This window comes from Rhinolophus hipposideros (genome assembly GCF_964194185.1).
Source record: "Rhinolophus hipposideros genome assembly, chromosome: 16".
Taxonomy (NCBI): Eukaryota; Metazoa; Chordata; class Mammalia; order Chiroptera; family Rhinolophidae; genus Rhinolophus; species Rhinolophus hipposideros.
Window position 1 is genome coordinate 50,540,797 of NC_138062.1, and position 27,588 is coordinate 50,568,384.

At 50.7% G+C, this 27,588-nt stretch overlaps 2 protein-coding genes across 18 annotated transcripts in view; one reads left to right on the forward strand and one right to left on the reverse strand.

The window, feature by feature from the left end:
* The window catches only part of SUGP2 (SURP and G-patch domain containing 2), a 24,354-nt gene extending 13,719 nt beyond the window's left edge, over positions 1-10,635 (reverse strand). For 5 of the 14 annotated variants that reach the window (XM_081077912.1, XM_081077921.1, XM_081077909.1 and 2 more), the window contains exons 1-4: positions 10,231-10,328; positions 8,721-8,853; positions 3,434-5,041; positions 442-562 (exon numbers count right to left, since the gene is read on the reverse strand). In XM_081077912.1, the coding sequence (XP_080934038.1) occupies positions 442-562; positions 3,434-5,041; positions 8,721-8,841 (1,850 nt within the window). In that variant the 5' untranslated portion in view covers positions 8,842-8,853; positions 10,231-10,328. Of the gene's footprint in view, positions 1-441; positions 563-3,433; positions 5,042-7,130; positions 7,285-8,301; positions 8,518-8,720; positions 8,854-9,276; positions 9,408-10,230; positions 10,329-10,546 lie in introns of those variants that run through there. The other 9 variants (XM_081077916.1, XM_081077917.1, XM_081077908.1 and 6 more) reach the window with 7 other exon arrangements.
* On the forward strand, positions 10,355-27,588 carry ARMC6 (armadillo repeat containing 6). Of its 4 annotated transcripts, none has more exons than XM_081077940.1 (9): positions 10,663-10,719; positions 11,053-11,254; positions 15,433-15,602; positions 16,664-16,746; positions 21,887-22,460; positions 23,958-24,103; positions 25,187-25,318; positions 25,682-25,819; positions 26,854-27,588. In XM_081077940.1, the coding sequence occupies exons 3-9, from the start codon at positions 15,476-15,478 to the stop codon at positions 27,064-27,066; spliced, it is 1,413 nt and encodes a 470-aa protein (XP_080934066.1). In that variant the 5' UTR covers positions 10,663-10,719; positions 11,053-11,254; positions 15,433-15,475; the 3' UTR covers positions 27,067-27,588. The 4 variants fall into 4 exon arrangements, with proteins under 4 accessions (XP_080934065.1, XP_080934066.1, XP_080934067.1 ...); XM_081077941.1 differs by lacking the exon at positions 11,053-11,254 and adding an exon at positions 11,941-12,056 and having other exon boundaries at positions 10,702-10,719; XM_081077939.1 differs by lacking the exon at positions 11,053-11,254 and having other exon boundaries at positions 10,355-10,719.

Below are 27,588 nucleotides of genomic sequence, written 5' to 3' on the forward strand. Positions count from 1 at the left end.
CACTGCATCACTTTCTCTATAAGCAAGTACCGCATTTATGATGAAAACCTTAATTTTAAAAAGTTGGTCTATTCATGTGAAGAGGCAATAAGGCAAACGGAAGACAGTTTAACTAGTAGTAGCAATAGATGACAAACAGCTGCTGTGACATATCCCTCATCTTACACTCACTCTGCATGCACGTCTCAGCTCATCCTTAAACCAGCAGAGCAGAGACGCAGAGCTCCAAGCCCGGCGGAGAAGGCTACACGGCAGGTCTGCAGCAGGGCTGGTGCCTGCAGCCAAGGGAAGCTGACCCACTCTCATGCTCTGCCCGCTGGCCGACACCACTGCTCAAAATAGCAAACACCTCACCCTCTGCTCTGGACGCCACCGCAGCGACACAAACGTTACTAGGTGCTCTACGGGAAGAATTCGGAGGGCCGACATTTAAAGACCCACCAGTAAGCAGGGTCGTCCTTGAGAAGAGCTCTCTCTTTAGGAGACAGGCTGCCTTCAACGACACGTGTGACCAGCTGGTCGATGGTGTCCACCACCTTGTGATCGGCTCGCTGGGGGACGGCTGGAACACACAGAAAGGCTTGTCTGAGAAACAAACTGGACCACGTGGGGCCTGGGAAGACCAGAACTGAGTCAGGGGCTTAGGATGGAGGCTACGCAGGCACCAGCAACCAAAATCCTCATTCAGGAGAGGCCAGCATTGAAGAGAGGAAAGTGGCATGTTATTCTAAAAACCAATATGCAAAATAGCTCCCACAAGCTGTAACGGCATAACCACCAGGACAGGCCTACAGTGACTGTACAGAGCATATGTCCTACGGAAGGAAATGGAATATAGCCACCCTGCACCACTTCTCCTGTATCACCTGACCTCAATACTCACATTAGGAGAAAATGTAAAGATAGAAAATGTATTTAAGTATAAAATAGGTAAAAGTTTATCTAAGTTGTGATTCCCAATAGGAAGAAAAGATACATACATATGAGCACATAGAAAAAATAAACAGAAGGAAATATCTAAAAGTTAACAGACATTATCTAGGGGTGGTAGATTTATTAGGATTTCATTTTCTTTGTCCTTTATCTATAAAACATAAACATACATGTGTTCTGTGATCAGAAAACATAAATTTACAAGGAAAAATTTTCCAATTAAAAAAGTCAATGATTCCAAGGTGGGTATTCACAGAAAATATTTGCTGAATGGATGAAAAGTAAGCATTTTTTTTTTTTTTAAGCATTTTTTAAAGTATGAATTTCCTCCAATGTGGCTATAATTTACAATGCCACCAGCAACACAGCGAGCATCTGGGTCCTTAAATAATATTGATTAGCTTTCTGATATTTGCTAATTTTAATAGCACGGAATGGTCTATTTGTTCACTCATTCAATAAAAACCACCCCTGAACTGGAGAGGTTTTCCAGTTTGTTCTGTGGAGTAATTGCACTGTCTTGTCCTTGCCTTTGTCTGAAGTGTAGTTTTGAGCTTATTTTAAACACCAGTGGGAGCTCTTTACACAGGATAAGTCAATCTTTCAATTGTCATGTTATTGTAAGTATTTCCCTTTCGAAATTGCTTTCCTTTTTGTTCTTGGCTCTCATTTTACAGAACTGTTAATTTGATGTAATTTTTCAAAAAACAGAAGGTTTCAGAGATAAACACAATCTGTGGGTCACTGCAACCATCTCTGGAGAAGGTGAGCATAGCAAGGGCCAGAAAGTGGGTCCCAGCAATCCTTCTCCCGAGACTGTATCCTTTCAAGGAGGATTTAAAAATAAAAACAAAAGTAATAACAAATTCAATCAAAGAGCTCATCCCAGCATTTCCAACAGTAACGGAAACCATCCACCCACTGCCCGGACTGCCAAGGCTCGTAGACACCAATTACAAGGGAACCCAGTTCTGCTCGGCCCCAGAAGCCTCTAATAAAAGGTAGCATGAGTCCAACATCAAGGGAGAAGTGAGATAATTCAGATTAGGTCAATATCATGATGCAGCAAATACTGTAGAAACATCAGAAAGGGCCTTTGACAATCCTGTACAAGGGCAGGCAGTAGTGTTTTCAGTACAGCAAGACTACACCGCCTGGCCAGCCTGCCAAGCAGCACCACTAGGGGGCGGTGCTGAGCTACTTTAGGCTGCAGGAGACCTTTTCCTCAAGTATCACTATTATACTGACTTTCTGCTCCACTAGTTTGGGGGGGTGGTGATGGAGGACAGGGCCTGCTTCTGCCCTGGGTCCCCTCCTGGAAGGCTCCCTCTGGAAGTAGGTGTGGCCACCCATCTGTGGTGGGACCTACCAGTTGAGTCTCCAGCAGGGTGTAGAGAAGTGAAGAGATGCAGGGACAAATGTGACTTCCTCACTGGGCTGGGGAAATGGCAAACCACGTCAGGAGGAAAGAGGACAGGGCCCCTACGTATGCTCATGAGTCCTGGGACGTTTGGGCTGTGGGAGTAGCTACATTGGGAGCTCAGGGGGAGGGAAAAGGGACACCAAACATCCAGTCACATCTATTACCGTGTTTCCCCGAAAAGAAGACCTAGCAGGCCCATCAGCTCTAATGCGTCTTTTGGAGCAAACATTAATGTAAGACTAGTCTTACATTACATTGTATTATGTAAGATCCAGTCCTATAGTAAAATAAGATGGGGTCTTACACTAATATTTGCTCCAAAAGACGCATGAGAGCTGATGGTCAGGCTAGGTCTTATTTTCGGGGAAACACCTCCTGCTTGGCCTGCCTCCTCCCCTGTAAGCCGACTGCTAACTGCAGGTTACCGTCCACCTACGTGATCTGTGGACCTTTAGCCAGTTTAGAAAGTGAGCGGGTGCCTCCGCCACACAGATAGACCTGGCTGATGGCTGTCTGTCCCTCAATACAGCTCAAACACACCTCCCTCTGGCTTCCCCAACTCTCCAGGCGTGGTTAGGCTGGGACCTTTCCACTTTCCCCTTCATCCCATCACAGGAGGGGCTAGTTTTTGTTCATTTCTTCCCCTCAGGAGCCTGGGAACTCAGAGACAGTGCCAAGTGTTTACGTTTCCTTTTAGGAATACTTCTGGGGGGACCCTGTTGGAACAGGACTTCTTAACCTTGGCTGCAGGATGGTACAAAACCCCCAGAAACTGAGGCAAAACTGCATACAAAGACGTGTGTATTGTTCCTGGCAAGGGCTGCCGCTTTTCATCAGATTCCAAGGAGTCTATGACCGAGACATGTCTAAGGACTTCTAGGGCAGACAGAAGATTCCTCATATATGCTTATGGAATGAAGGGTAGACACTGGCCAATATGAATTTTCTGCTAAAATTGATTTGTTTCCAGTTGGCTAAAGAACGTCTGTGTAAAAAGACCTCCAAGAGAATAAAAGACATACCAAGAAAACATGAAAAACCAATCAAAACAAACAGAACTTTCGCTGCTTCCCTTACCATCACTCAGACCACTCGAAGCCTCGGCCTGAATGTCAGGTTTGGTGGGAGGAACCATTTTCTCCTCATCTGGAGTTGGCTGGGGTTCGGCTTTCTTGAGCTGCAGTGGACAGCCGCTGCTGACCAGCCAGGCCTTCAGGTAATCTATGTACTCTCTCCCAAACAGCGTGGAGTCCTCGAAGTTTGGAAATGCGGCAGGAGAGGGAGCTATATCTTGGAGGCCGACAGCTTCTAAGATTTTTTCTTGACGGAAAGAAGAGGCCAAGGAGAATGTCTGCCCCAAAAGGGCCAAAGATTTCCGGCAGAGAGAATTGGTGGTCTCCAGGGCAAGAGCCAAGTCCAGGGGGTTACTGAGAGTTTTCATTTTGACACTCAGCTCGTAGGCGTTGCAGGCCATGAGCAGAGGGGTGACGCTCTTCAGAAGCCGGTCTTGAAGCCTCATTATGTACTTGTCAAAGGGCTTGATGATTTCAAAGAAGCAATTTTTGGTCTTCACAGCACCTTTGTCTAAAAGCATGTTTAAAAACTCGTTATCGACTCTGGGTGTTTTCAAAGCAGAGTGCTTTAAAAATTTGATAGTAAAAAAGCAAAAATCTCTGTGCTCTGGTTTTAAAGAGCATTTGAATGAGGCGAGCATTTTAGCACAGGTTTCAGTTTCAAGTTCAAAGAGAGCCTGGAAAAGCTGGGAAAATTTAACATCATCTTTTATGGTGTGGAATCCTGCCCATTTGATGATTTCTATTCCGAATCTTGAAAATACATCGGACTTATCTATGATGTCGAAGCTCATCTTTCTTCTGGGGAGGCGAATGTCCTTCAGATTGAGCCCCAGAGGGATCTTCTGAGTAGGGAATTGGATGTCTTCCATTCCGGGGTTTGTCCCTAGGGTCACATCAGAACTGGGGGTGGTTTTCTGGATTTGGTTAGTGCCCTGAGTTTTGGGAGTAATACGATTTATGGTGGGTACTTTTTTTGTGCTCACACTTCTCAGCGTGACAAGTTTCCCGACCTCCCCCTTCGGTGTGAGCAGGCCTGGAGTCTCCCCCTTTCCTATGAGGGCACCCTCCTGGTCAACGATGTTTAGACCTCGGCTTCGGCCCTGGACTTGGCTGTTGCCTCTGAGCACAGAGTCTGCTTCCCCTGGACGGTCCACGTCATAATCCCGACTCTCCTTCTCCAGACACTCTTTCTCAATCAGCCTGGAGGAGCCAAAGTCCCCCAGTAGTGCAGAAGGACCAAAATTATATTCCTGTGACCAAGACAATTCTTGTGAAACTGGGTGGCCAAAGTCTTGTTCCCAAGAGCCACGGAGTGTAAATTTCCAGTCCGGAGAACGGAAATGTCCCAATTTCCGGTGGCCAAAGACTTGGTCTCGGGAGTCAGGGTGGGAAAAGTCCAAATCTCGGCCACACTCTTTGCGAAAGTAGTTGTCTTCGCTTACAGATGGGTTGCTTGATCTGAAAGAAGGCCCCGGAAACACATCACCTCTCAGGCCTTCTCTCCCAGCGTCTCGAGAGTGAGCTACGGATCCGCCCAGAGTGTATCTACTGTCACTGTGAATGTCATCATACATATCTGCTCTGACTCTTGGGACTGTCCTTAGAAGATCTGAAATAAACAATCCAAAAGGAAACACAAAGGTACTTTAGACAAGAGGCTGCAAATAGACGGTCCACAGACCACCAGCCAGCTGGAGTGCTTGATCTGTCTGCGTGAATTTTACAACTTCCTATTTGTTGCCAACATTTGTACGGTTTCCCTTAAACACCTGGATTTACTACTTATAGAGACCCACAAGCACTGGGCCTGCATCTGCCCCAATGACAGTGCATCGAGGCTGGGCGGCAGTGCCCCTCCCTCATCCAGGTCTCCTGACATGGCTCAGTGGGCATCTGTTACCAGCCTTCCTTTAGACTCAGGGAAGGGTGTCTGGCCCTCAAATAACCTGGACTTCTTTACTGTGACTGGAACCCTTGTATACTTCTACCTCTATCACATAGCACACAGGTTTTCTGGAGGTTACCTGCCCCTCTTGCCTTTTTTTTTTTTAATTATTGGGGAATATTGGGGAACAGTGTGTTTTTCCAGGATGTCAAATCGTTTTTCTTGTTTTTTTCCCCCCTCCAATCTAGTTGTGTGTGTGTGTGTGGGGCACAGCTTAGTTCCAAGTCAAGTTGTTGATTTTCAATCTAGTTGTGGAGGGTGCAGCTCACTGGCCCATGTGGGACTTGAACCAGTGACATTGGTGTTATGAGCACTGCGCTCTAACCACTGAGCAAACCAGCCATCTACCTGAGCCTCAGCTCCAAGCTTAAGCCGCTGCTTCTCACTGGCCCATGTGGGACTCGAACCGGCAGCCTTGGTGTTATGAGCACCGTGCTCCAACCACTGAGCCAACCAGTCACTCACCGGCGGCTCAGTTCTAAGCTCAAGGTGTTGTTTTCAATCTAGTTGTGGAGGGTGCAGTTCACTGGCCCATGTGGGAATCGAACTGGCTCCCGCTCTGACCAACTGAGCCATCCAGCTGCCCCCCACTTCTTGCCTTCTAACAGGAACTCTCGGCACACACTTGACACTGAGTCAGGAGACACGTGTAACACTGCACCCACCACAGCCGAGCATCTGACCCAAAGATGGCTGATACACACCCTTAGAAAGGTCCACTGGGCCAACTGATCCTCTGAAAAAACAGATTGAAGCAGAGAGGGAAGGCACCAGTTAAACGAGCCATCGAGAGGACACAATGGGAATTGAATAGTGTACTTTTGTCTTCCTCTGTGTGAAAATGAGGAAAATACGTACCTGTATTTGCATTTGCTTATTCATGTAGAAAGAAACTCTGTAAGAAGCTAGGAACATAAATGAACTATGGGCCTCAGGGAGACTTTGCAGAGTGCCTTTCTAACTTTCTGCTTTGAATCAGAAAGTCAAATCAAAAAAGTCAAATGAAAAGGAAGAGAGATGCCAGGAGGTAGTAATGGGGCAAGAGGCCGCAGGAAAACAAATCTTTGTATAAATCCAAGTTTATTTACTCAGCAGTACTTACTGAGCACCTACTGTGTGCAGGCATTGCTCAAGGAACTGAAGGTATAGCAGGGAAAGGAGACAGCAAAGTCCCTGCTCTCCTGGACTTGTCACTTGAGGGAGCCAACAATAAACAAAAATCCATCAGGTATAAGGAAGTGCCAATAAGAAATATCAAGCAGGTGGGAACTTGAGAGGGAAAACTATCTTTAGACAGGCTGGTCGAGGAGGGCAGTTCTGATAATATACTGAGCAGCGGAGGCCTGATGTGAGGGGCCATACAGTTATGGAGGAAGACTTCTTAGCAGAGAGACCGTGAAGACAAAACCCTTACATGGGACCAGCAGGGGAGGAATGTGCTGGAAGTGAACAGAGGGAACGAGGGGAAAAGTGGTAAGAAGGTGGCTCCTAAACTCTGCTGCACATTGGAGTCCGGGGTGGGGGGGAGACAGAGAGAGAGACACACACACCCCACCCTGATTTAATTAATCAGCATGGGGTTTGACCTGGGCATCAGATGATTCTAACGTGCAGCAAATTTCGGGAACCACTACGACAGGAGATGTGAAGAGAAGGGAGGTACTAGATCAAGTGAGGACCACAATCGTTCTGGATGCTGGAATGTTCTGAGTGAGCTGGAAAGCCACATAAGGGTCCAGAGCAGAGGGCTGACCTCGCTGGCTACTGTGCAGGAACAGACCACGAGTAGATGTGGATGTTCCAGGAGGAGTCCACTGAGATGATCCAGGTACTGATGATGTGGCGAGGGTGGTAGCAGCACAGGAAGAGTGGGGGCTGGTTTCTGCACGACAGGATTTTCTGATGCCCTGTAAACCAAGGCATCGGAAAAGTGGAGTAGAGCAGAGACACAGAGAAAGGCCAACCAATGGACCATGCAGCTCTGTGACAAAGAGATGGTTCCAGAACTATCTAGCATCCTGCTTGGTTTCTCGTCCTCCCCCACAAACTTACTTGAGGTAACAAAGTACGTATCGGTGTGAAGTCTCTAGATAAAGATGCCAAGATTTAGATCTCCATATATACATGTACATGTACACATGACGTGTCTGCCTGTATATACATGAACACATAAATATATCACTAAAAGAATTAAAGGATGCGTAGACTACCAAAAAGGTGGTGACCTCCGAGGGTGAAAGAGGCAGCTAAGAGGACTTTTACGTTTTACTCTTAAGTACTTCTTCATTCTTCCAGTCTTTTATAACAGCTACGTTTCTGTGTCCCATGCACGTACTTTTTGGACACTCAGAATCAGGAGACAGCCTCTGAGCCTTGGTTTCTCCAGGTCCAAAGCATGTAACAAGAGTTACCCCTACCTGGAGCCCTTCAGCCTTACTCAACCCATACTGAGAAACCCTCTTCCACGTCGAGGCTGGCTCAGGGACTCGTGGAGCAGTGAGCAGCACAGGCCTGAGAGGACAGCCCCCAGTAGAGGCATGAGTGCACAGCGTACCTTCCTGGGGCCGGGAAGGGCAACCAAATCAACCTCAAGGTCTGCTGCGGCTTCCTGGGGGGAAGGCACCTGTGAGCTGGGCCTTAGTGCCTGAGGGAATCAACCAGGCAGAGGTGGGATTCCAAGCATAGACAGATGGCCCAGTCTCATTGAAACGTGAAGCCCAAGGCAGGGAGTCAGGGTTGGGAGCCTCAGGTGCGGTAGTGAGGGACCTCCATGTCGTCCTACCATGTGTGTAGGCACCATTTTTGATTCTGCTGGCATGATGTTTCAATATTTTCCAAAGGGACATGTTTTCAGGCAAGGCCTCCTCTCGGCAGCTCCGCAGCTCCTCACCCCCCACGCCCTCCTATCTTGCACACACTGTTACCTCGCAGCTGCTGTGTTTGTCTGAGGATGTATCCTGAAGTGGTGAGTCCCAAGAGTCTAAGCAGGACCTTGGTCCAGCAAGGTTGGCTTTAGTGGATCTGTGGTGCGAGCAGATTTGAGGGGAATGAAGCCCGAAGTGGAGAGACCGTTCAGGAGGAGACTACTGCAATAATCCAGGCCAGAACTGGGCAGCGGTGGTGGGGATGGAGCCAGGAGCCTGATTCAAAAACCCTTCTTTAGGTGGGGGAGGGCACCTTCTTCAGCATAAGGACTTCACATGTAGACCCAGAGAAAACTTCATCTCCCCTCAACAAATAAGGATCAAAGGAATTGCAGTTTGCCCAAGGCACTGAAATCCTCCTGTCCCAACCCGAAATGCCCGATTACCCCTGACCCCCCAAATCAAGCACTTCAATTTACCTTGAGCTTTAAACTGCAGAGCTTCACCTGCAGCCTCACCGCTGGGATCCATGTGATATCGGTTAGCTTTTTCTTGTAATACGGCATCAAAAGTCTCCTGTGCAATTCGCCTTGCTGCCATGTTTCTCAAAACCTACAGGGAGAGGAGGGGGGAAAAAGACACTAGGAATGACAAGTACTGCTCACAGAGCCTGCTCTCTCTTTCTCCTAATCCTAAAAGCAACCAGGCAGTGATCCATAATCCCGCACAGTACCACAGAGGAAGGTAGGATTATTGTAAGGGGCCTCTGCCCTCAGGAAGCTCACGGGTGTGTTGGCTGAGGAGGAGCAAGAAGAGCATGGTGATCTGGGACAAGTTCTTTTGCCTCTCTGAGCCCATTTTCTCAGAATCCCTTACAAGAAGCTCTATGAAAGCAATCCCTAACCGCCATGTGCGTTGCTGGCGGGCTGCACGAAGCAACACACATCACTTCACTGAACATAACCCTGTAGGGGAGTGGGAGCATAAGCATCGCACATGGTGGGTAGGAAAGGCGTGATCATTGCCATGTCTCACCCAGGGCCAAGAGGCTCTGAGAACCAACGTCCCCTCGTCCCCTCGGAGAGAAGCCTCTCAAGCCAGTGGCAGAATCTCCGACCAGTGAGAGTTGTAGGGAAGGGACGCGCATCATCTCCTTTACTTCTTGCAATAACCCAGTGAAGTGGGTCCAGTTATGAATGACCTTAAACAGAAGAGGAAATGGGGAAACGGGAGCCTCGGGCTAAGGGACCCCCACCCCCACCCCAAGGTCAGCCAGCCCGGGCTGGAATCCGGCACACAGGGCCCTGGTAGTGAGGACAAAGACCTGAAGATTCAGTAGAAAAGACGGAAAAAGAAGCAACAGTGAGGAACGCGGTGGCGGCCTGTCCTTAACCACCAAGACATCCCTTCCAACTTGAAACGTGCAACCGAAGACCCACGCCCGCGCTTGCCTCAGTGTCTTCCTTCGCCCCGGCACCCCCTTTCCCACCCTTCAGCCCTTCGCCTAGGGTGCCCCTTGTTCTCTGCTGGCGAAGGGCAGGGTCTCCAGGCCAGGGCGGCCCGGAACCACATCAACCGACCTAACCTTTCTGTGCTTCCGTTTCCCCGTCTATGGAATGGGCAGCTAATGGGGGGGCCTGAACCCGTTAAAATGGCAAAGGCCCCGGTACAGCGCCCGGCCGCGGTGACCGCCGCACGGGGGGCCGCTCTGGGCTGGGGTGAAATGAATGAGCGAGGGAATGAATGAAACCCTTCGGGTGCGGCCCGCCTGCTCCCGGCCTCCGAGGATGAAGCAAACGGGGTGTTGGGCCCGTAAGGCCGCGGATCGCCCCTCAGGTCTCCACGGGCGGGGCGCGGCCGCCGCGCAGCCCGAGGGCCGAGCCTGCGGCGCAACCGCGGGGACGCGTGGGGACCCAGGCCCCCGAGGGCCGCGTCCGAGTCCTCCACCCCGGGGCCCACCCACCGACGATACCCGTGCGGAGGCCTCACCCCGAGCCCACCGCGCGCGGAGTCGCCCCCGCCGCTGTCTCAGACTTCTCAGCCTCCACCGCCGGGAGAGGCGGGGACATGCAAATGAGCCAACGGTCTCCGCAGCGCCGCGCAGGCGCAGGCCGCCGCCGAGCCCTAGTGCACAGGCGCAGGCGGCGGCCGCCGCACCCTGTTGCGCAGGCGCAGTGCTCGCTCCTCCAGGGAGGCGTATCCCGAGGAGAAAAATTTCCCTGTTTGGGGCGGCGGCCACAGAGGGGCCCGGAAAAAGCAGCAGAGACGCCGCCTCCGCGCAACTGTTGGCACCTCTTGGCTTTACCTGCGCTCATGGCCACCCTTGGTCACTCAGGGAGCGGTTCGCCCACCTGAGGGAGGCTGAGGCGAAGCTGCGCAAGCGCGCCTGCGCGCGTACGGCGGCCGGAAGGCGCCTGCGGCGGCGCCGCCGGGGACAGACGCGAGCCCCACCCTTTCCCACGTGGCGGCGGAGACCGGGTGAGAAGCGGGAGCCCCGAGACCCCTTGCGCGCCGGGCGGGGGCTGGGGGCCGCAGGGTCGGGTTGGTGACCGTGGGCCGGTCTTGGTTTGGGGGAATGAAAGACTCTCACAGAAGCCGCCCGGGGACAAAACGCCCCACTTCGCGGGCCTCCGTTCGCGTTTCATCCCCCACCTGTGTAGTGGGGCTCTGTGGCGTGCCCGGCCGCGCCCTAGAAAGGGGTGAGAAGGTGGGGAGCAAAATGGACTGGGCCCAGCTCTCGTGGAGTTAAATTTCATTGGGGAGGCGGCTAGACAGTGCAAGCCAATCAGTAAATGCACCGCGACACTGCAGGTGGACATTACATCCACATGATAAAAGAGTGATGTGAAAGGAGAGCCAGGACCAGCGTGATGATGAAGGATGCCCCTTGAATAGCTGGGAAGGATGAGAAAGAGACAGGGACGCCCGGGTGAGGGGATCCAGGTAGGAGAAGAGCTGGTAAGGAGGCGGTGTGGTTCCCAGAGAGCCGGGACCCCGGCACGACACTGAGCAGGTGAGTGAGGCAGTGTCTGTGGTGGGGAGACAGCGGAGGTGGCCGGGAGGAGGTCGGCGAGGCCACGCATTGGGGAGGATGGTGCCTGAACCGGGTAGGTGTGGCCGGCTGGGGGAAGGAGCCCCCCGTGTTTCTCGGCACCACTTTCTTGATGAGCAGGTGGGGGCCTTGCTAATTTCCTTCCTTTCTCCCAACCCATTGAGCCCGTTGTGGGAGCTGGTCATTTCCCCTCTCTCTTGGCCTGGCCCAGGTGGCTCCCAGATGACCATTCTCAGGCACCATCTTTCTCACGTGCTCCAGATAACTTTCATCCCCCGCCCGCCCCATGTCAGACCTAGGAGATCCCGAGGACCTTTGGGGTGGTCTCAGGGCCAGGCAGTGATCTCCCCAGCTCAGATGAGCTCAGAGCTGGGCAGAGGGAGGTTTATGGGGTGGGGGGCGTGGGGGGTGCGGAGCAAGGCCAGAGAGCACAGGCTCTGAGCGGCCAGGGAAGGCTCCCAGGAGGAGGAGGCCTGGACGTCCTGGCAGAAGCGCCTTAGAGGACGCAGGTGGAGGAAAGGTGTGAATGAGCCAGGTGTGCATGATGGCCAAGCCTCTTACTGCCTGGGTGAACTCCGGCAGGTTCGTACCTCGCTGACCTTCAGATTCCTCATCTGTAAAGTAGGCGTAATGGCATTCCCCTTTAGGACCGTGCCTGTGTGACACAGCGGCCACTCACCGTGAGCCCACTTGGGTCTGAAGCACGGCCAGTGCAGTGGAAGCAACGTCAGGTGGCAGAGCCAGGAGCAGAGCCCCGCCTGTGGTACCAGCTCCGAAATTTCTATCCCTCAGCTGGCCATGGAACACTCCACCGTCACCAGCCTGGACTCCCTATCTCAAATCAGAAAATCCTTAATATTTTCCTTCACCTTTGACCTTGAAAACTCTTAGCAATCCCTAAACAGGCTTCCTGTTCTGGGACACAAAGGAATGGGAGACTGACTCCCTGCAAGGGAGCGACGTGGGGTGTTTCGTGCCCTTCTGCTCCCACCTCCACTAATAAACTGGCTGTATTACCTCTCAAGCAACAAAGGAAAGGAACTAATAGGCAGTGTTTGTTGAGCTCTGATTCTATGCCAAATCCTGTTCTAACTGCTTTTTAGGAATTAACCAGTTGAATTTTTACTATAGCCCTATGAGGTAGATTCTGTGTTTCTCCCCGTGTCATCCGTGAGGGAATTGATGAACAGGGAGGTTACATAGAAAGCCCTGGATGTGGGTGTCGTTCCCCTGCCCCCGCTGGCCTCGGAGCCTGTCCTCCTCCTTCCCGGAGTGTCTGCACCAACACAGATGGAATATTCACGTCCTGCGCCACCTCTGTAAGGAGGAGCACAGGCTAGAATGACCTGTTTTCCATACGGCCCAAATTTGCACTCGGATTTTTGCCACATTCCCATCCTGCTGTCCTAGTACCCCCATGCCTCTGTCCCCCTACCACACTTTCTGTGTTGTGTAATCCTAGAATGGACCCAGACCAGAAAAGACTATATTAGGACAATTGAGGCAGGTGATCACGGAATGTATATTAGAAAATAATATTGTATCAGTGTTAGCTTTCCTGTGTTACATTTCAGATATATTTGTCTGCCTTCTACTTCCTATGAACTGGTCATTAGCTCTAGAGCTGTGCTTTTAATATGGTAGCCTCCATCCCCTGTAAGTATTTACATTAAAATGCATTTAAATTAAGTAAAAGTACACCTTGCCTTCCTCAGTGGCACTAGCTACATTTCAGCTGTTCAATCCCACCTGGACGGCACAGATACGTAATAATACTCTGTCGTTGCACAAAGTTCCACTGGATGTATAGTCAGACTCAGATCTGAGGTTTTGGCAGGATGACTGACTTCACAGGTGCCTTGCGATCTGGTCAGGAGGCAGGTGGTGTTGGGTTTCTCTTTTGATAACGAAATAATACGGGGGACACAGGTACTGTCCACCCAATGTCAGGTTCCCCATCAGTTTTGTACCTCATGGTTTTCAGCCTGCAGGGATCATCGTCTAGGTCTGTCCTGTTTGCTCAGTTAGCTGAAATTCATCTACAAGTCAGAACTTTCCCTCATCCTCTCTTTGTAAACAGATACCCACTTGTGTGAGGGAAGCGGGATAAATGGTGGATTCTTTATTTGCCAATTTTCAGAAGAATAAGCTGGGCTTGTTTTAAAACTATTATGAACACACAGATTTTGATTTTGATATCTATTGGATTTTTTTTAATGTTCGCTTGACCCATCTTTAGTTAGTTGGTGCCCCTGAGGGTTTGCTCCCAAGTCCTTTGACATGACCTTGATGGTCTTTTTTTTTAATTTTTAAATTGGGGAATATTGGGGAACAGTGCGTTTCTCCAGGGCCCATCAGCTCCAAGTCAAGTCATTGTCCTTCAACGCAGTTGGGTAGGGTGCAGCTCAGCTCCCAGTCCAGTCGCCGTTTTCATGTGGGAATTGAACCGGCAACCTTGTTGTTGAGAGCTTATGCTCTAATCAACTGAGCTATCCGGCCGCCACATGACCTTGAAGGTGTTTAGAAGCTTCCTTGTATTCTGCTCTCACAAGATGCTCCCAGCTCCTCTGGCCCATTTCCTGCCCAGACCTGAGCAGGCCATTCTTCCAGGAGCCCTGGTTATGGTATTTAGAGACCACAGTTCGTGTTTGGGGTGCTCATTGCTGCTGTGGTGTCATTTCTCCTAGGCATTTTTCAGTTGGTACACAAGAAAATAGTTTTTTTTAGTTTGCTTAAGAGAATATACATCATGAATTTGCATTGATACTTCCAGTTCAAATTTAGGAATTCTGAGTTTTTAACTTCTTTGATTTTCTTACATTAGAATCTTTTTTCTTTTATGCTGGTTCCTAATGACATAAACATTAATACTTACTTGCTACATCTATAAAGTTTCAGAATAATATTACTAATACTTCCAATAACATGATTACTGAAAACTGTTGAATTTTCTTTTGTATTTCATACTATCCTTAGCATATAACCCAGTAAGAATGTACAGTTATATAACTGTTTTAAAATCACATGAAGTGATCTGATTGGTGCAGATATACTGTTATATTCCTGGACTTCATTTTATTCTTGCTTTTTAGGGATTGCTTTTATTTTTATTTTCATTTACATTGGTTTATTTCTTTTCCTAACCACATAAAGCATTTACATGGGTTCCAAATTCAAACCTGTAAAACAAGTACGTTCAGAGAGAACATCCAGCTTCTAGTCCTGTCCTCACCACCCTTTTCTCTACCTCTCCTTACAGGTGACTCTTTCTATTAGCTTTTGAGTTATCCTTTTTATTTTTTATTTTAAATTTGATTAGTATAACAGTATGTTATTATAACATCTTATGCAATTATATACAAACATAACTATATAATAAAGTAATATATTGGGGGGTGCCAAAAAATGTATACAAGTGGACACTTTGGTCAACATTGCTAAAGCAGTAATTCGCTGTAATCAGAAGTGTTTGGACGCTTTTGTGAGCACCTATTGTAATCGCAGAAGTCAAATGTGACTTGTAGTCATCTTTTGTTATCGGTATACATTGAGTATTACAATTTGAATAGTTTTTTCCTTTCTTAAAATGTGTATACTTTTTTTTGGTACCTTCTGTATAGTTATAGTCATATATTACATGTAATCATTATATACAACATAATCATATTTACTACATTACAGTACAATATAGTATATAGTATATATAGGATATTCATATATATCCTAGTGTATATATATAAAATATTACTATATACTATAGTAAAAAATAATAAAGATAAAATAATAGCTTAATAATATTAATATGTCATGATTATATCGTATATAATGATGTATTATAATACTACTTTATTATTTTATATAACAATCATATGTTATTAAGCTATTATTTTTTACTATAAGGACATAATTATATTAACATTCCCCCGTTCTAATAAAATGTAGTAAACTACCTGTCCTTTTCTGCAGTTTTTGAAGCTCTGGGGATGTTGGGATGTCACTCTATCCTGTGATCCAGGTTGTAAGAATTTTCCAAGGTGGTCACACAGCTCTAGCCCCAGTAGATGCTCCTTAAATGGTGGCCAGGCTCCCAGCTACCCTCTTGCCCTCGATGAAGCTTTCTTCTCACCTTAACTTCTCAGCTCAGGAGCGTCTATCAGGCCCCTGTGGCTCCATGCACATGGGATGAAGATGGCCTCCAAGCACATCACCCAGGAGACCTTCGATGCAGCTGTTCTTGAGAACATCGAGGAATTTGAGATGGGGCCAGAGGAAGCACTGAAAGAGGCTGTGGAGCAGTTTGAATCACAAGGTAAGATGGTGCGGCTCTGTCCGGCGCTGGTCCGGCTCTTTGCTCGACAGCCCCCTCCATGGCTCTTAACGTGCGAGAGTGCTGTTTCGCTATGGCCCAGTCTCGCCAGGCATGGCAGCCCTGGGCCCCTTTCCCTCTCCACACTCTGCCCCAGGCAGGCTGGCGCCCACCCTCTACTTGCCTGGACCTTACCCAGGCATCTGCAGGGCTGGATTCTTCAAGGTGGGTGTCCTTTTAATTGTCACTTCCTTGAACAGACATATCCTGACCACCTCTCAAGAAATAGAGCCACCTACCTCCATGCTCCACCTGCACCCATGCTTGAGTTCAAGAAGGCAGAAGTACATGTTGATTACCCACCTGTGCAAACAGGTGTCATGCTCAAACCAGGCCATGGAGGGAGTGGCTAAGAGGGAGTTGTTTATAGTGATGTGGACAAGATTAGGAGACCCTGCAGGGACCTCTCCTGCCCCAGGAAAGGCCGTGACAGGTGAGGGTCACCTGGCAGAGGCAGGCTCGATCCAGCTCCCCATTGGCCAAACCCAGGCAGACACTGGAGGGCAAGGGAGCCCAGGAATCCAGCCTCAGAGATCAGAGGCTGGTGTCCCGGTCACAGAGTGGGATATAGACACTGGACAGCGTCTGGAGGGGTACCCAGAAGTGTCCTACACAGTGGGGGTTTCCTTTGGGGGTGCCAGTGAGGGCAGGGATGCAGCCAGGGGAAGGAATGATGGGAATACCAAGGGAAAAGGCTGTGGGGTCCTCTCCCCTTTCAACCCGCCAGGCAGAATGTGCCTCTCACTACAGTGATGGTGGGCTCTGCTCTGCTACTGCTCTGCTCCCATTGTCTGGACAGGGCTGAGGGGCAAAGCCCCCCCCTCCACCCCACACTTTCCGTGTGGATGTGGCTGTTAAGTCTGTCTGGTCTGGGTGGAGAGTGTGGTGGTGGGGGCCTGGGCAGAGTCCTGAAGGTCTCCAGAGTGGGTCATCCCAGCAGAAGGGACGTGAGGTGTGACCCCGACCAGCCACACTTGTTTCCTGACTCCTCCTCATCCCTACAGGTGTCAATCTGGGCAACATTATAAAGATGGCGCCCAAAGTCTCTGCAGATGGACCCCAGGAGCCCACACACGAGATCTTGCAGGTAGGAGGGGGCGGCCCATGTGGTCAGGGCTGACCACGTGTGGTACCTCACATATCACCTTGTAATGGTCTCTCAGTGGTACCTTTTCCCTGGTTCCCAGATGGCAGACGTAAGCTCCGAAGGTCAGGGCCTGCCCAGCGTGTTCAGGCAGCCCGAGTTTGCAGCCAGGCCTCCCTGAGTCCATGTCTAGGGACTCTTGGGGGTGGATAGCTCTCATGGTTTTCCCTGGTGTTAGGAGCCTGCTGGTAGAGGGCACCATGGAGGAGCTTCTCTCTGGCCCTCCTACCATCGAGTTTGCTCAGTGGGGTCATGGTAAGGCTGTTACCTATTGAGCACCGACTCGTAGCTCTTAAACTGGCCTGTAGGGTAGCCAGTGGCATCCCTGCATTACTGGGAAGTGGAGGTTCACAGCCTGCCCTTGTTTTCTAGCAACCCAAACAGGGAACATCTAGCTCACAGGAGTTAAGTCCTTCCCTTAGGGTCATGCATGAAATGGTAAGCTCTTTTGAAAACAGCAGAAGCTTCTTGTGTTTCTTGAGAAGGGGCTATGAACTCACTGCTGTGCAAGGTGCTTTCCTTGTACTATCTCAGTTATTCTCTCAAAGACACCTGCAAGGTTGGGATTATTATCCCTATTTTACAGATGGGGAAATTGAGATCCAAAGATAAGGCAGCGGGGGAGTGTAGTGATACAAGAGGAAGTTGGAGGAGACAGCCCTGGGTGTGATCCCAGCTCTGACTAAAGGCAAGGTGCTTGCTTCTCCCCGTCCTCAGGGTCCTCACCATCTCCTGCCTTACAGAGCTTTTGTGAAAATCATCTCGTTGTTTTCTTTGCTAGTAAGGATGAATGTATTTTTAAATGATCTTGTCTTCTGGCAATTTTTCTATGGGTGCTTCATCTTTTTTTTTTCTTATTGATTTGTTGATGCCCTTTATATATGAAAGATCTCAGTAACGATGATTTCTAACAATCATTGAGTACTTCTGAGGTGCTCAGCATCATACGAAATCTTAAAACACATGATCTCAATCTATAATTAGCCCATTTTGTTGGTTAGGAATCTGAGGCTTCCCAAAAATAACTGACTCACCTATGGTCACAGCCAGTGAGGGGCAGAGCTGGGACCCAGACCCAGGTCCCTCTCTCAGGGAAGCCAAGCTCAGAGAATGGCTCGAGTGTCTTCTACCAGCAGTATAGGAAACTCCTTGTTTGTTTCCAGCCTTTGCTCTCTGATTTTTCTTAATTTCACTTGTAAAATTTTATTTTTCTTTACAGAAGACAATGTGAATATGTTCTTGGCATAAAAGATTCAAGCAATTCTCAGGCATTTATAGTAACGTCTGAAAGTCCCTGTCCTGTGCATCCCACCAGCCTCCTTCTCGCCCCTCCCTGCGGGTGGTGCCACACACTTTGGCGTTGGCATCTCCCAGCCCTTCTCATATGCCCGCGGCACTGTTGACCTCTGCTTGTGTGTTTTAGTTCTGATGCACAAAAACTGCTTGTCTGTGGAGGGAGAAAAATTCAACGTTGTGATGCTGCCTTTTGAAATGAATCAGCTAGACTTATGAAGTTGTTTGTTGTAACAGACTCGTAGAAATAAAACCAAGATGAAGTCTTTTTTTTTTTTTTTTTGCTTTGTAATCAGTATATTAAGGAGACATTCGTACATTTCAAGAATTGCTTAAATTCTGATACCAGATTTAAGCTTGTGAACATGACTTTTAAACATACAATTAAAGCTATTCATTATAATTTGCTATTAGTACTAACATTGAATTACAGTTACTTGGAGCAGAAGTTAAATGATGTAAAGTAAGCCTGTAACAGACCTAAAAAATACCTTCCTTATATCTCATGCATGCAAATTACTCCTCCATGTAAAGGTCTCATCCCTATAACTTCTAAGTTAGCTTGCTCTGGAAGTCACTACTCTTGAGGCTTACCATGGTCTAAAGAGAAGGGGAAAAAATGCAACCAAAGACTCATATAGTTGTGTATATTTAAAAAAAAGATGGCACGGTAGAAGGGAATGTAAAAGTGCAAGCCCTCAAGAAGCAGATTATAAACCCCTTCTTTAGAAAGGTATCATTTCTGGCACTGATACTTCAGGCTAAATTCTGTAGAATGCCATCTTCTAGTAACATTGAGGCAATAGAATTAATGCAGAAGCATCACAATGAATCCCACTTAATACAACTATAATGACTAACACTTCTCTACAAATTAAGTTCTTTGCCAGTTTTAATACAGAATTTTAACTTCATGGCTTAACAATTAAGGGTCATACACTGAAGTCAATACACATACCTAGCATTTCAGTCTAAGCTAGTCCATGTACATAACTGAATTACATAGTATGGCCTAACAGATACTAGGGAAATTTTTTTTTTTTTTAGTTTTTACAGGTATTAAACTTATCTTGCACACTGAAGTCATCATACATACAGGGCAGTCAGAGCTTTTATATTTGAGTTTATTCTTCATTTAACTTTTGAAACACTACTATAGTTGAATATTAAAACAAAAACATAGCCAAGTAGTGAGCATATTATGGTTGCAGTCCTTCACTCATTCACTACTGCGTATCAAATGCCAGCAGTGAGTTACTCCCTGGCCCAATTAAGAGGTCTGACACTGCACACCACCCCTAGGATGATGGGCATCATCCTCATATGCTTCTATTGTAATGGCTTCCAGATGAAGTCTTGAAACTCTGAGTAGAAAGTGAGGCTGGCCGGTTTTATGTGTGGGAAGTTGCAGAATAAAAGCCATCAGTCATAGAGAGAATGACCCCAGGGTTGGAGGACAGAGCCCTGTCACCATGCTGAGCCGTCACAGGTGGAGCACAGGTTTCTCTGCCACCTCCACATTAGCAGTTGTCCTCTGCTCAGCCAACCTGCAGGGTTTTGAGGTCACAGGCAGCACTGAGGCACTGTGAAGACAACCCCCATAGCCAGCTGACTCAGACTCCGCGTTGTGATAAGACCCAGGACAAGAAGAGATTTCCCATAAATTTGATAGCCACCAGTGTGCAAATATTGGTCATTTTCTTTCCTCTCTTTATCTGATTATATAGAATAGTTGTAACTCTAGTATATTGTGTCCCCATGGCACTTGTGTCATACGCTTTTCAAGTTTCTTACAGGGTTCCAACTAAAGTGCCACAACCTCTGTTTGTTTTGTTTTTGTGGTAAAAACACACCATAAAACCGACCATCTTAACCATTTCTAAGTGCACAGCTCAGTGGCATTAGTACATTCCCACCGCTGTGCAGCCATCACACCAGCCATGTCCAGAACTCCTTTGTCTGCCCAAACTGACACTGTCCCCGTTAAGCACGAACTGCCGTTTCCCACCTCCCCCAGCCCTTGGCACCCGCCATCTACATTATGCCTCTGAGTTTGTCTCCTCTGGGGACCTCATATAAGTGAAGTTTTGCAGTATTTGTCCTTTTGTGTCTGGCTTATTTTACTGAGCATAATGTCCTCAAGATTTATCCATGCTGTAGCAGGTGTCAGAATGGCCTTCCTTTTTACGGCTACATAATATTCCATTGTATGGACGGACCACATTTTGTTGATCCATTCATCCATCGATGGACACTTGAGTCGCTTCCACCTTTTGGCTATTTTGAATAATGCTGCTGTGCACATGAATGTACAAACATCTCTCTCTTCGAGACCCTGCTTTCAGTTCTTTTGAGTGTATATCCAGAAGGGGGATAGCTAGATCATATGATAATTCTATACTTAATTTTTTGAGGAGCTGCTAGACTGTTTTCCAAAGTGGCTACACCATTTCACATCCCTCCGTCAGTGCACAAGGGCTCCAATTCTGCACGTCCCTGCTAACACTGGTTATTTTCTGTTTTCATAGTGGCCATCCTGCAGGGTGTGATGGTATCTCATGGTTTTGACTTGTGTTTCCCTGATGATTAGTGAGGGGGAGCACCTTTTCCTGTGCTCATTGGCCATTCGTGAATCTTCTTTGGAGGAATGCCTATTCAAGTCACTGCTCCCATTTTAATCTATCTCTTGGTATTCTGTTTCATTTTAACATATGCTCAGTTAAGTTCACAAATCTATCCCAGTGCGGCTTGGCTGACAGGTTCCTTGCCTTTCAGGGCATTTGAACTACATCAAAGGCCTTTGGGCTGAGGGGATCTGTAGAAACACCCTTACTGTGGGGGTAGGCTGGGGTGCAAATTATTTCAGAAACTCCAGGGGCACGGATTCATCTTGAGCTCCTGCTGAGGCAGGCCCTGAAGACATGGAGTTGAATAGCAGCTAGTCCTGTCTGTCCTGTTCAGATTGTTTTCTCTCATTATTATTTTTCCCCCAAGGGCTTAGAGTTGAATTTGAGTGAACCAATGTGGTTTCATTTGGCGGATGCTCAGTTAATATTTGTGGAATGTATGAGAAAGACAAACAGGAAACATGTGTGAGCAGGTCTGGCAAAGGCAGCTTTCGCCTTCTTCGGAGAACTGGCCATTGGTGTATAGCCATGTAACAAGCAACTAGAGTTTCCAGGCGGAAATTCTCACCTGTTCTCAGGAATTTTTCTCGCTTTCCCGTTCCTGAATCCCGAGAAAAGTTGGTCGGGAAATCGGGAAAATTGGCTCCTTGAGCCCAGGTGGTTGGTAGTATCGGCCGTTACTTTGTGGGAACGATTCATTGTGGAGAACAGAACACAGTTTATATCTTGGGATTCGGGAACGGGAAAGCGAAAAACATTCCAGAGAATGGGCGGGAATTCCCACCCGGAAACCCTACAAGCAACCAAAAACAACAGCCCATTTATTGTTTCTTACAGTTCTACTGGGTTGACTGAGCTCAGCTGGATGGTTCTCTTGGTGTCACTTGGGGCCTCTCACGCAGTGGCAAGCAGCGCTGGAATGTTCAGTACATCTGCACTTTGTGTGGTTCCTTGGCAGGGACACTGAGAGGGCTGGGCCTCTCCCTCTAAGTGGCCTTTGAAGCTCAAGGCTCCTACAAGCACAGCTGTGGCAGCTGCCACGGCTGGAACTGGCCTCACAGAACCAGTGCAGGCCCAGACCCTGGAGGAGGGGATGCTGCAGCCGTGCAGCCCTGTGGCTCTCTTTGGGCTGAGCTGACACAGGTTTCTCCTGTGTTCTGTAGGTCCTGGACAACCTGCAGGAGTCCGTAGCCTGCTCCCGCCCCCAGGAGGTGTCCGTGCACCTTGCCCGCTTTTGCGAACAATGCAAGCAGCACAAGGCCTGCCGCTTCCTGGCAGCCCAGAAGGGCGCCTACCCCATCCTCCTCGCTGCCTGGAAGCTGGCTGCCGTGGGAGACCAGGGCCTCCTGCTGCAGGCCCTCAACGCCCTGTCAGCCCTGATCGACAGCCAGCCCGACCTCCTGGACACCCAGGGCCTAAAGCTGCTGGTGGCCACGCTGGCCCAGAATGCCAGCGCAGCTGATCTGCTCTGCTCTGGGATACGCTGTGTACGGCACGCCTGTCTGAAGCACGAGCAGAATCGGCAGAGCCTGGTGAAGGCTGGCGTGCTGCCCCTGCTGACCCACGCCATCACCCGGCATGGCTGCTGTGCGGACGTGGTCAGGGAGGCCTGCTGGGCGCTCCGCGTCATGACCTTTGATGATGACATCCGTGTGCCCTTTGGCCACGCCCACGACCATGCCAAGATGATTGTGCAGGAACACGGAGGCTTGAAGGTGCTCATCGAGGCAGCGAGAGGTAGGAGCAAGAGGGAGAGTCAGGGCTTACGCCTGCTCCAGGCACGGCCGCCTTCAGGCTCCACTGGCCTCTGTTGGCTTTATCCCACCTACCTGGCAGCCCTCATGGAACAGTATCCTTACTCCTAGCTGCTCCCGGAGAGTTCCAGGCCGGCACTCATCGGCCAGGACCACGTCCTGTGCCCATGTCTGAAGCCATTGGGGAAGGAGGCTCAGCTCTGTCCAACCACAGATTGAGAGTGGGGAAGGGAGAGCTCCCCAAAGGGAAAAGCAAGGGTGTTTCGCAAAGATGGGGTAAATGTCGCTGGCACTCACTGTGGCCTGTCCCAGGTGGCAGTTTATACTCTGGTTCACACTTGGTTACAAATTCTTATGCTTGTATGTGTTCCTGACTCCAGGGTGAGCTAGTGAGCCGGCCATGGGAGGTCACAAAGCTGACATTCAGACCCCAAAGCACCAGCCCCCTGTCCACTGCACGCACCAGAAAAGGCCTGACTGGAGTCTGGGCACAGAAGGTGCTAGAAGAGTGAGTTCTCCTTCCCAGCCTGCCCGTGGCACTGGCTCCATGGCCAGGCCTGTGTGCGGGATGCCAGCCCTGTCTGCAGCGGAGGTGGGCCTGCCTCAGTCTCCCCTCCACACCCCAGGAGAGGGTGGAAACAGGTCCTGACCCTCTGTGAAGTCAGTCTCCTTTTTCGAGGGTAGCACAGAGACGGAACCAGTAGGATATGTGGATGTACAAAAGGGTTATTGCAAGGAGTTGGCCTTCAAGTCTGAACTCCTTGGGGCGGGAGCAGACACCACAGCCCCCAGCTGTGCCTCCTCCTCCTCAGGGAGACCCCAGTCTCTCGCAGAAGGCCTTCCGCTGCTTCGATGAGGCCTATCCAGACCATGGACATTCTCCTGTACTTAGTCAGCTGGTCGTGCATGTTACAGTGTGTAGAGAACACCTCCACGGCACATCCAGATTAGCACTCATGGAGGCACTGGGGTGTGGCCTCGCCTGGGACACACGAACTGACCATCACCGAGCTCTGTATAAAGTATGGCTCTCCACCCTCTCCTAACCCACACTGGGCTCAGTGCAGCCTCTCCATCCTGTGCCTCTTAGTTTGGTCTTCACGTTATTGTTCAGTGTTGTCGGTCAACTCTATCCATATGTCTCTATGGTGTCTGGGTTTCCAGTTGCACTTAGAAAGGTCATTCCCACCCCAACATCATAAAAATAGTCTCAGATGTTTTATTATAGTAGTATTACGGTTTTCTTTTTTTAGATGACACCGTCAGTGGGTCTGGAATTTATCTGGGTGGGGGGAGTGTATTCCCCAGCAGGGGGTGCTGCAGGCCTGGGCAGCCCCTGGTGTTCCCTGGGGCTCAGCTGGTACAGGCAGCACCCCACCAGGCAGAGGGGGGAGCAGGATTTGCATCAGGAGCACCCGCTCAGAGCCACGGCTGGTCCCCTGCCCTTCCTCACCCCCGTAGCTCCTCTCCCTCTCCGCAGCATTCCCCGACAACCCCAGTGTCCTGAGTGAGCTCTGCAGCACCCTGTCCCGCCTGGCCGTCCGCAACGAGTTCTGCCAGGAGGTCGTCGACCTTGGGGGTCTCGGTGTCCTGGTGGCCCTGCTGGCCGACTGCAGCGACCACCAGGTGGGCGTCCAGAGCCATCTTAGGGTGCGAAATGCCCCCTGCTTGGGTTTCCATTTGATATTTTTCTCCACACCTGGGGAAGGCTTTGGCCTCCCAGAGAACTCTGCCCCTTTGGTCCTCTGCCAGACACACGAGTTGGAGTCAGAAATCACTGGCCCTGTCTGTTGATCCCAGAACCAAAGTGTGGTTTCCACTTCTCATTGATGCATGGGCGGGAACTGAAGTTTGGGTGCAGACAAATCCACCCATCTGCTGTTACTGCCATTTAGCACCTTTGTATTTTCTACCAGGAGTGGGAGGAACGAGTGGGTGTCACCAGGGCCGGCCCAGACCCCAACTCAGCTGTGTGATGCTTGAGTGAGGCCCACCCCGCACTGCCTGGGTTTCTTCATCTGTATAACAGGAGGGACCCCTAATGACACTCCTTCGTTTATCAGTCACTTAACCCCTGCTCCACATACCTGGCCCAGGGTCAGGGAGGCTGGCCCGGGGCAGCAATGGTTCTGCTGCCCCCGATCCTGTCCAGTGACGTCAGCCAGGCTCTGTGCAGGCAGCAGAAAGCTGAATCTGAGCTGGCTTAAGCAATCAAGGGAATGCAATTTGCTTGTACTCCTGGACAGCTGGGGTGGGGGCCTTGATCCACCCCCTCCCTTGCTGGTCTGCCCCTCACTGGGGCAGTTAGCAGTCCCAGCGGCATCTGGCTGACTGTCCTCAGCTCAGGTCGGTCAGACCCCATCTTGGGCCTGTAGCTGTGGCCAGGGGGACCTGTGGTCCTGATGGCTGGCCTGAGCCAAGGCCCCCTCTTTGTGTATGTGTGGGAGGGTGTCAAGGTCGTCCCAATGCCTGCGCTGGATGCAGGTGGCCTAAACCACAGGGTCCCCCTCCCCTGCCTTCTCTATACAGCAAGTAGTAACAGAATAGTAACCCTGCTGTTACGTGCCAACTGAACTCCCCAGGGTGCCCAGCTGTTGTTCAGACCCTCCCTCGAGCCCCCCTCCACAATACAGCAATCAAGCAGTTAGTGCCTGGAGCAATGGGAGGGGGATTGGCTGGGCCTGACCCCTGTGTGCTCTCCGTACATAGGACCTGGTGAAGCAGGTGCTGAGCGCCCTGCGGGCCATTGCGGGCAATGATGATGTGAAGGATGCCATCGTCCGTGCTGGCGGGACAGAGTCCATCGTGGCCGCCATGACCCGGCACCTGGCCAGCCCCCAGGTACCACCCGGGGGCACATGAAGTGGGATGGTGGGGCGGGAATCCCAGCTCAGTGCCTATATCTGCGTGATGCTCTTTCCATTTCCTCAAGCGGGGCTGAGGGAGGGGTGGAGCCCAGGAGTGAGGGGGGGTGGAGCCCAGGGGTGAGGGGGGGTGGAGCCCAGGTGAATGGAGGGGCGAGAAGGGGCAGGGAGAGCTTGGTTGATGTTTTTGTCACCCTGGTACTGTTCCTGTTAGTATTGAACCCATACAGACCTGGACTGACAGCAGTCTGTCCAGGTGAGGTTGCAGGGCACTCCCCTGGGGAGTTGATAATTATGGGTCTGTTGGCCGGGTCTCCGTCATGCTGTGACCCATCTGCAGGTGTGTGAACAGAGCTGTGCAGCCCTGTGTGTCCTGGCCCTGCGCAAGCCGGAGAACAGCCAGGTCATCGTGGAGGGCGGTGGGGCTTTGGCTGCACTGGAGGCCATGAAGGCACACCCACAGGAGGCCGGCGTGCAGGTGGGCACCTGGAGAGAGGGACAGGAGACTGCTGGGCTGGGGGAGCGGGGGGCAGAAGGAGGACCTCCCTGTCCCTGCCCCCATCACCATCATGACCCAAGTCTCGGTTCTTCCTTCCCAGCCGCCTTACCCAGTCTTAGGGCTGCATCCCGACTTCCAGAGTATACGAGCCTCGCTCCTCTCTTCTCGCTGCAGTTGATCTTCCCTAATAGGCCCTTTGGAGGCATCTGGCGGGGAGGAGGATTGGGGAGAGCAGATGGGGCTCTGCTGGGATTTGGGGAGATTCCAGCCCTGCCTTGGACTACTGTCCACACCTCGCTGGGGAGTCGGCAGGCGGGACCGTGTGCACAGCCTGGCAGGAAACCCACGCTCCTCCCTGCACCCCCAGGCTCCCTGTCTCCCACTCCTGCACCTTCCAGCCCTGGGGCCTCCTCCTGGTCCTTACACACACTGGGCTCCGAGCCCTGTGGCCTGTGCCGTCCTGGTCCTTCCTGCAGGACACCATGCCCTTGACGGGCCTTGGCATCCTCTCCCGACCACCCTTGCAGGAGCCTCCTCACACCTCACCTGTGCCTCACCCACTCTCCCAGTGGTGGCAGGTGCCTTGTGGTGCTCCTAGGCACCCACACGTGGGAGATATATACGCAGGGTGCAAATGGTGACCAAATAAATAGCTGTCATTCACAGATGGGCCCTGTGCACACGCCGTCTTCCCACTGTCTTACCGCGCTCCTCCTGGGGCCCCTGCCAGACTCTTTGAGACTGAGGATCCACCCCTGAGAAGGGATGAGCCCGCCCTGCCAAGCCCTTGGCTTCCCTGAGCTTTAGTTTCTTCACCAGGGAGATGGGGGATTGGCTGCTGAGAGGATGAAGGGATGCCTCAGGCCTGCTGAGTCACAGTGTAACATCCGTGGAATGCGGGCTGTGGTCCTCACTGACGCACTGTGTCATGAGGGCAACCCTGAGGTCAGAACGGCCCTACCTGGGGCCCCACCCACCAGCTCATAGCCCTCACCGTGTGCTCTCCCTTCCAGAAACAGGCCTGCATGCTGATCCGAAACCTGGTGGCCCGCAGCCAGGCCTTCTCACAGTCCCTCTTGGATCTGGGGGCCGAGGCCCTCATCACTCAGGCCCGGGCCACCCACCGAGATTGTGAGGATGTGGCCAAGGCCGCCCTGCGGGACCTGGGCTGCCACGTTGAGCTCCGAGAGCTGTGGACTGGACAGAAGGGCAACCTGGCACTGTGACCCAGCCTTGGTCTGGGCCATGAGTCTGGGTGAGTCGTGTGACTCAGGAAATGGGGAGATCCATGTCCTGCCACTCTGCCCCAACACCCCCCATTCCTCCCCTCACTCAGCAAGAGGTGTTTTCTGATGGGGGCCAGGTACAAGCTGGGGGGTGGGAAGGGAGCCCTGGTGAGGGGTCTCCACTGGGTCCTGTGCTCCCCTTACCCGCTGACAGTGTTGGTATCGTCTGTCTTGCCCCGCCCCCACCCCGCCCTTTCCTACCAGAAGGGCCTTTTAGCGTTGCTGGAGGCAAAGAGCTGTCTGAAATTTGGCAGCCACACTGGCCAGTCTCAGAACAGGGCAGGGACTCCGCTCTTGCCCCTTCAAGTCTGTTCTGGCGCTGCTCCTGTTTTTCTTACCTGTAAAACGGGTGGCAGATACCTTGCTCTGCTGGCCAGAGGGCAGGGACCAAGGCTGATCCATCTCTGGGGCCCCAGGCCGGCCAGTGGTGCGTGGTAATAAAAGACTGTTGGTTGGATGATG

Excerpts from the sequence above, each read along its gene's own strand:
- ARMC6 (XM_081077939.1), top strand. The coding sequence starts at position 15,476 with ATGAAGATGGCCTCCAAGCACATCACCCAGGAGACCTTCGATGCAGCT. Across the intron at positions 15,603-16,663 it reads GGAGCAGTTTGAATCACAAG|GTGTCAATCTGGGCAACATT; the intron begins GTAAGATGGTGC and ends TCATCCCTACAG. Across the intron at positions 22,461-23,957 it reads GCTCATCGAGGCAGCGAGAG|CATTCCCCGACAACCCCAGT; the intron begins GTAGGAGCAAGA and ends CCCTCTCCGCAG.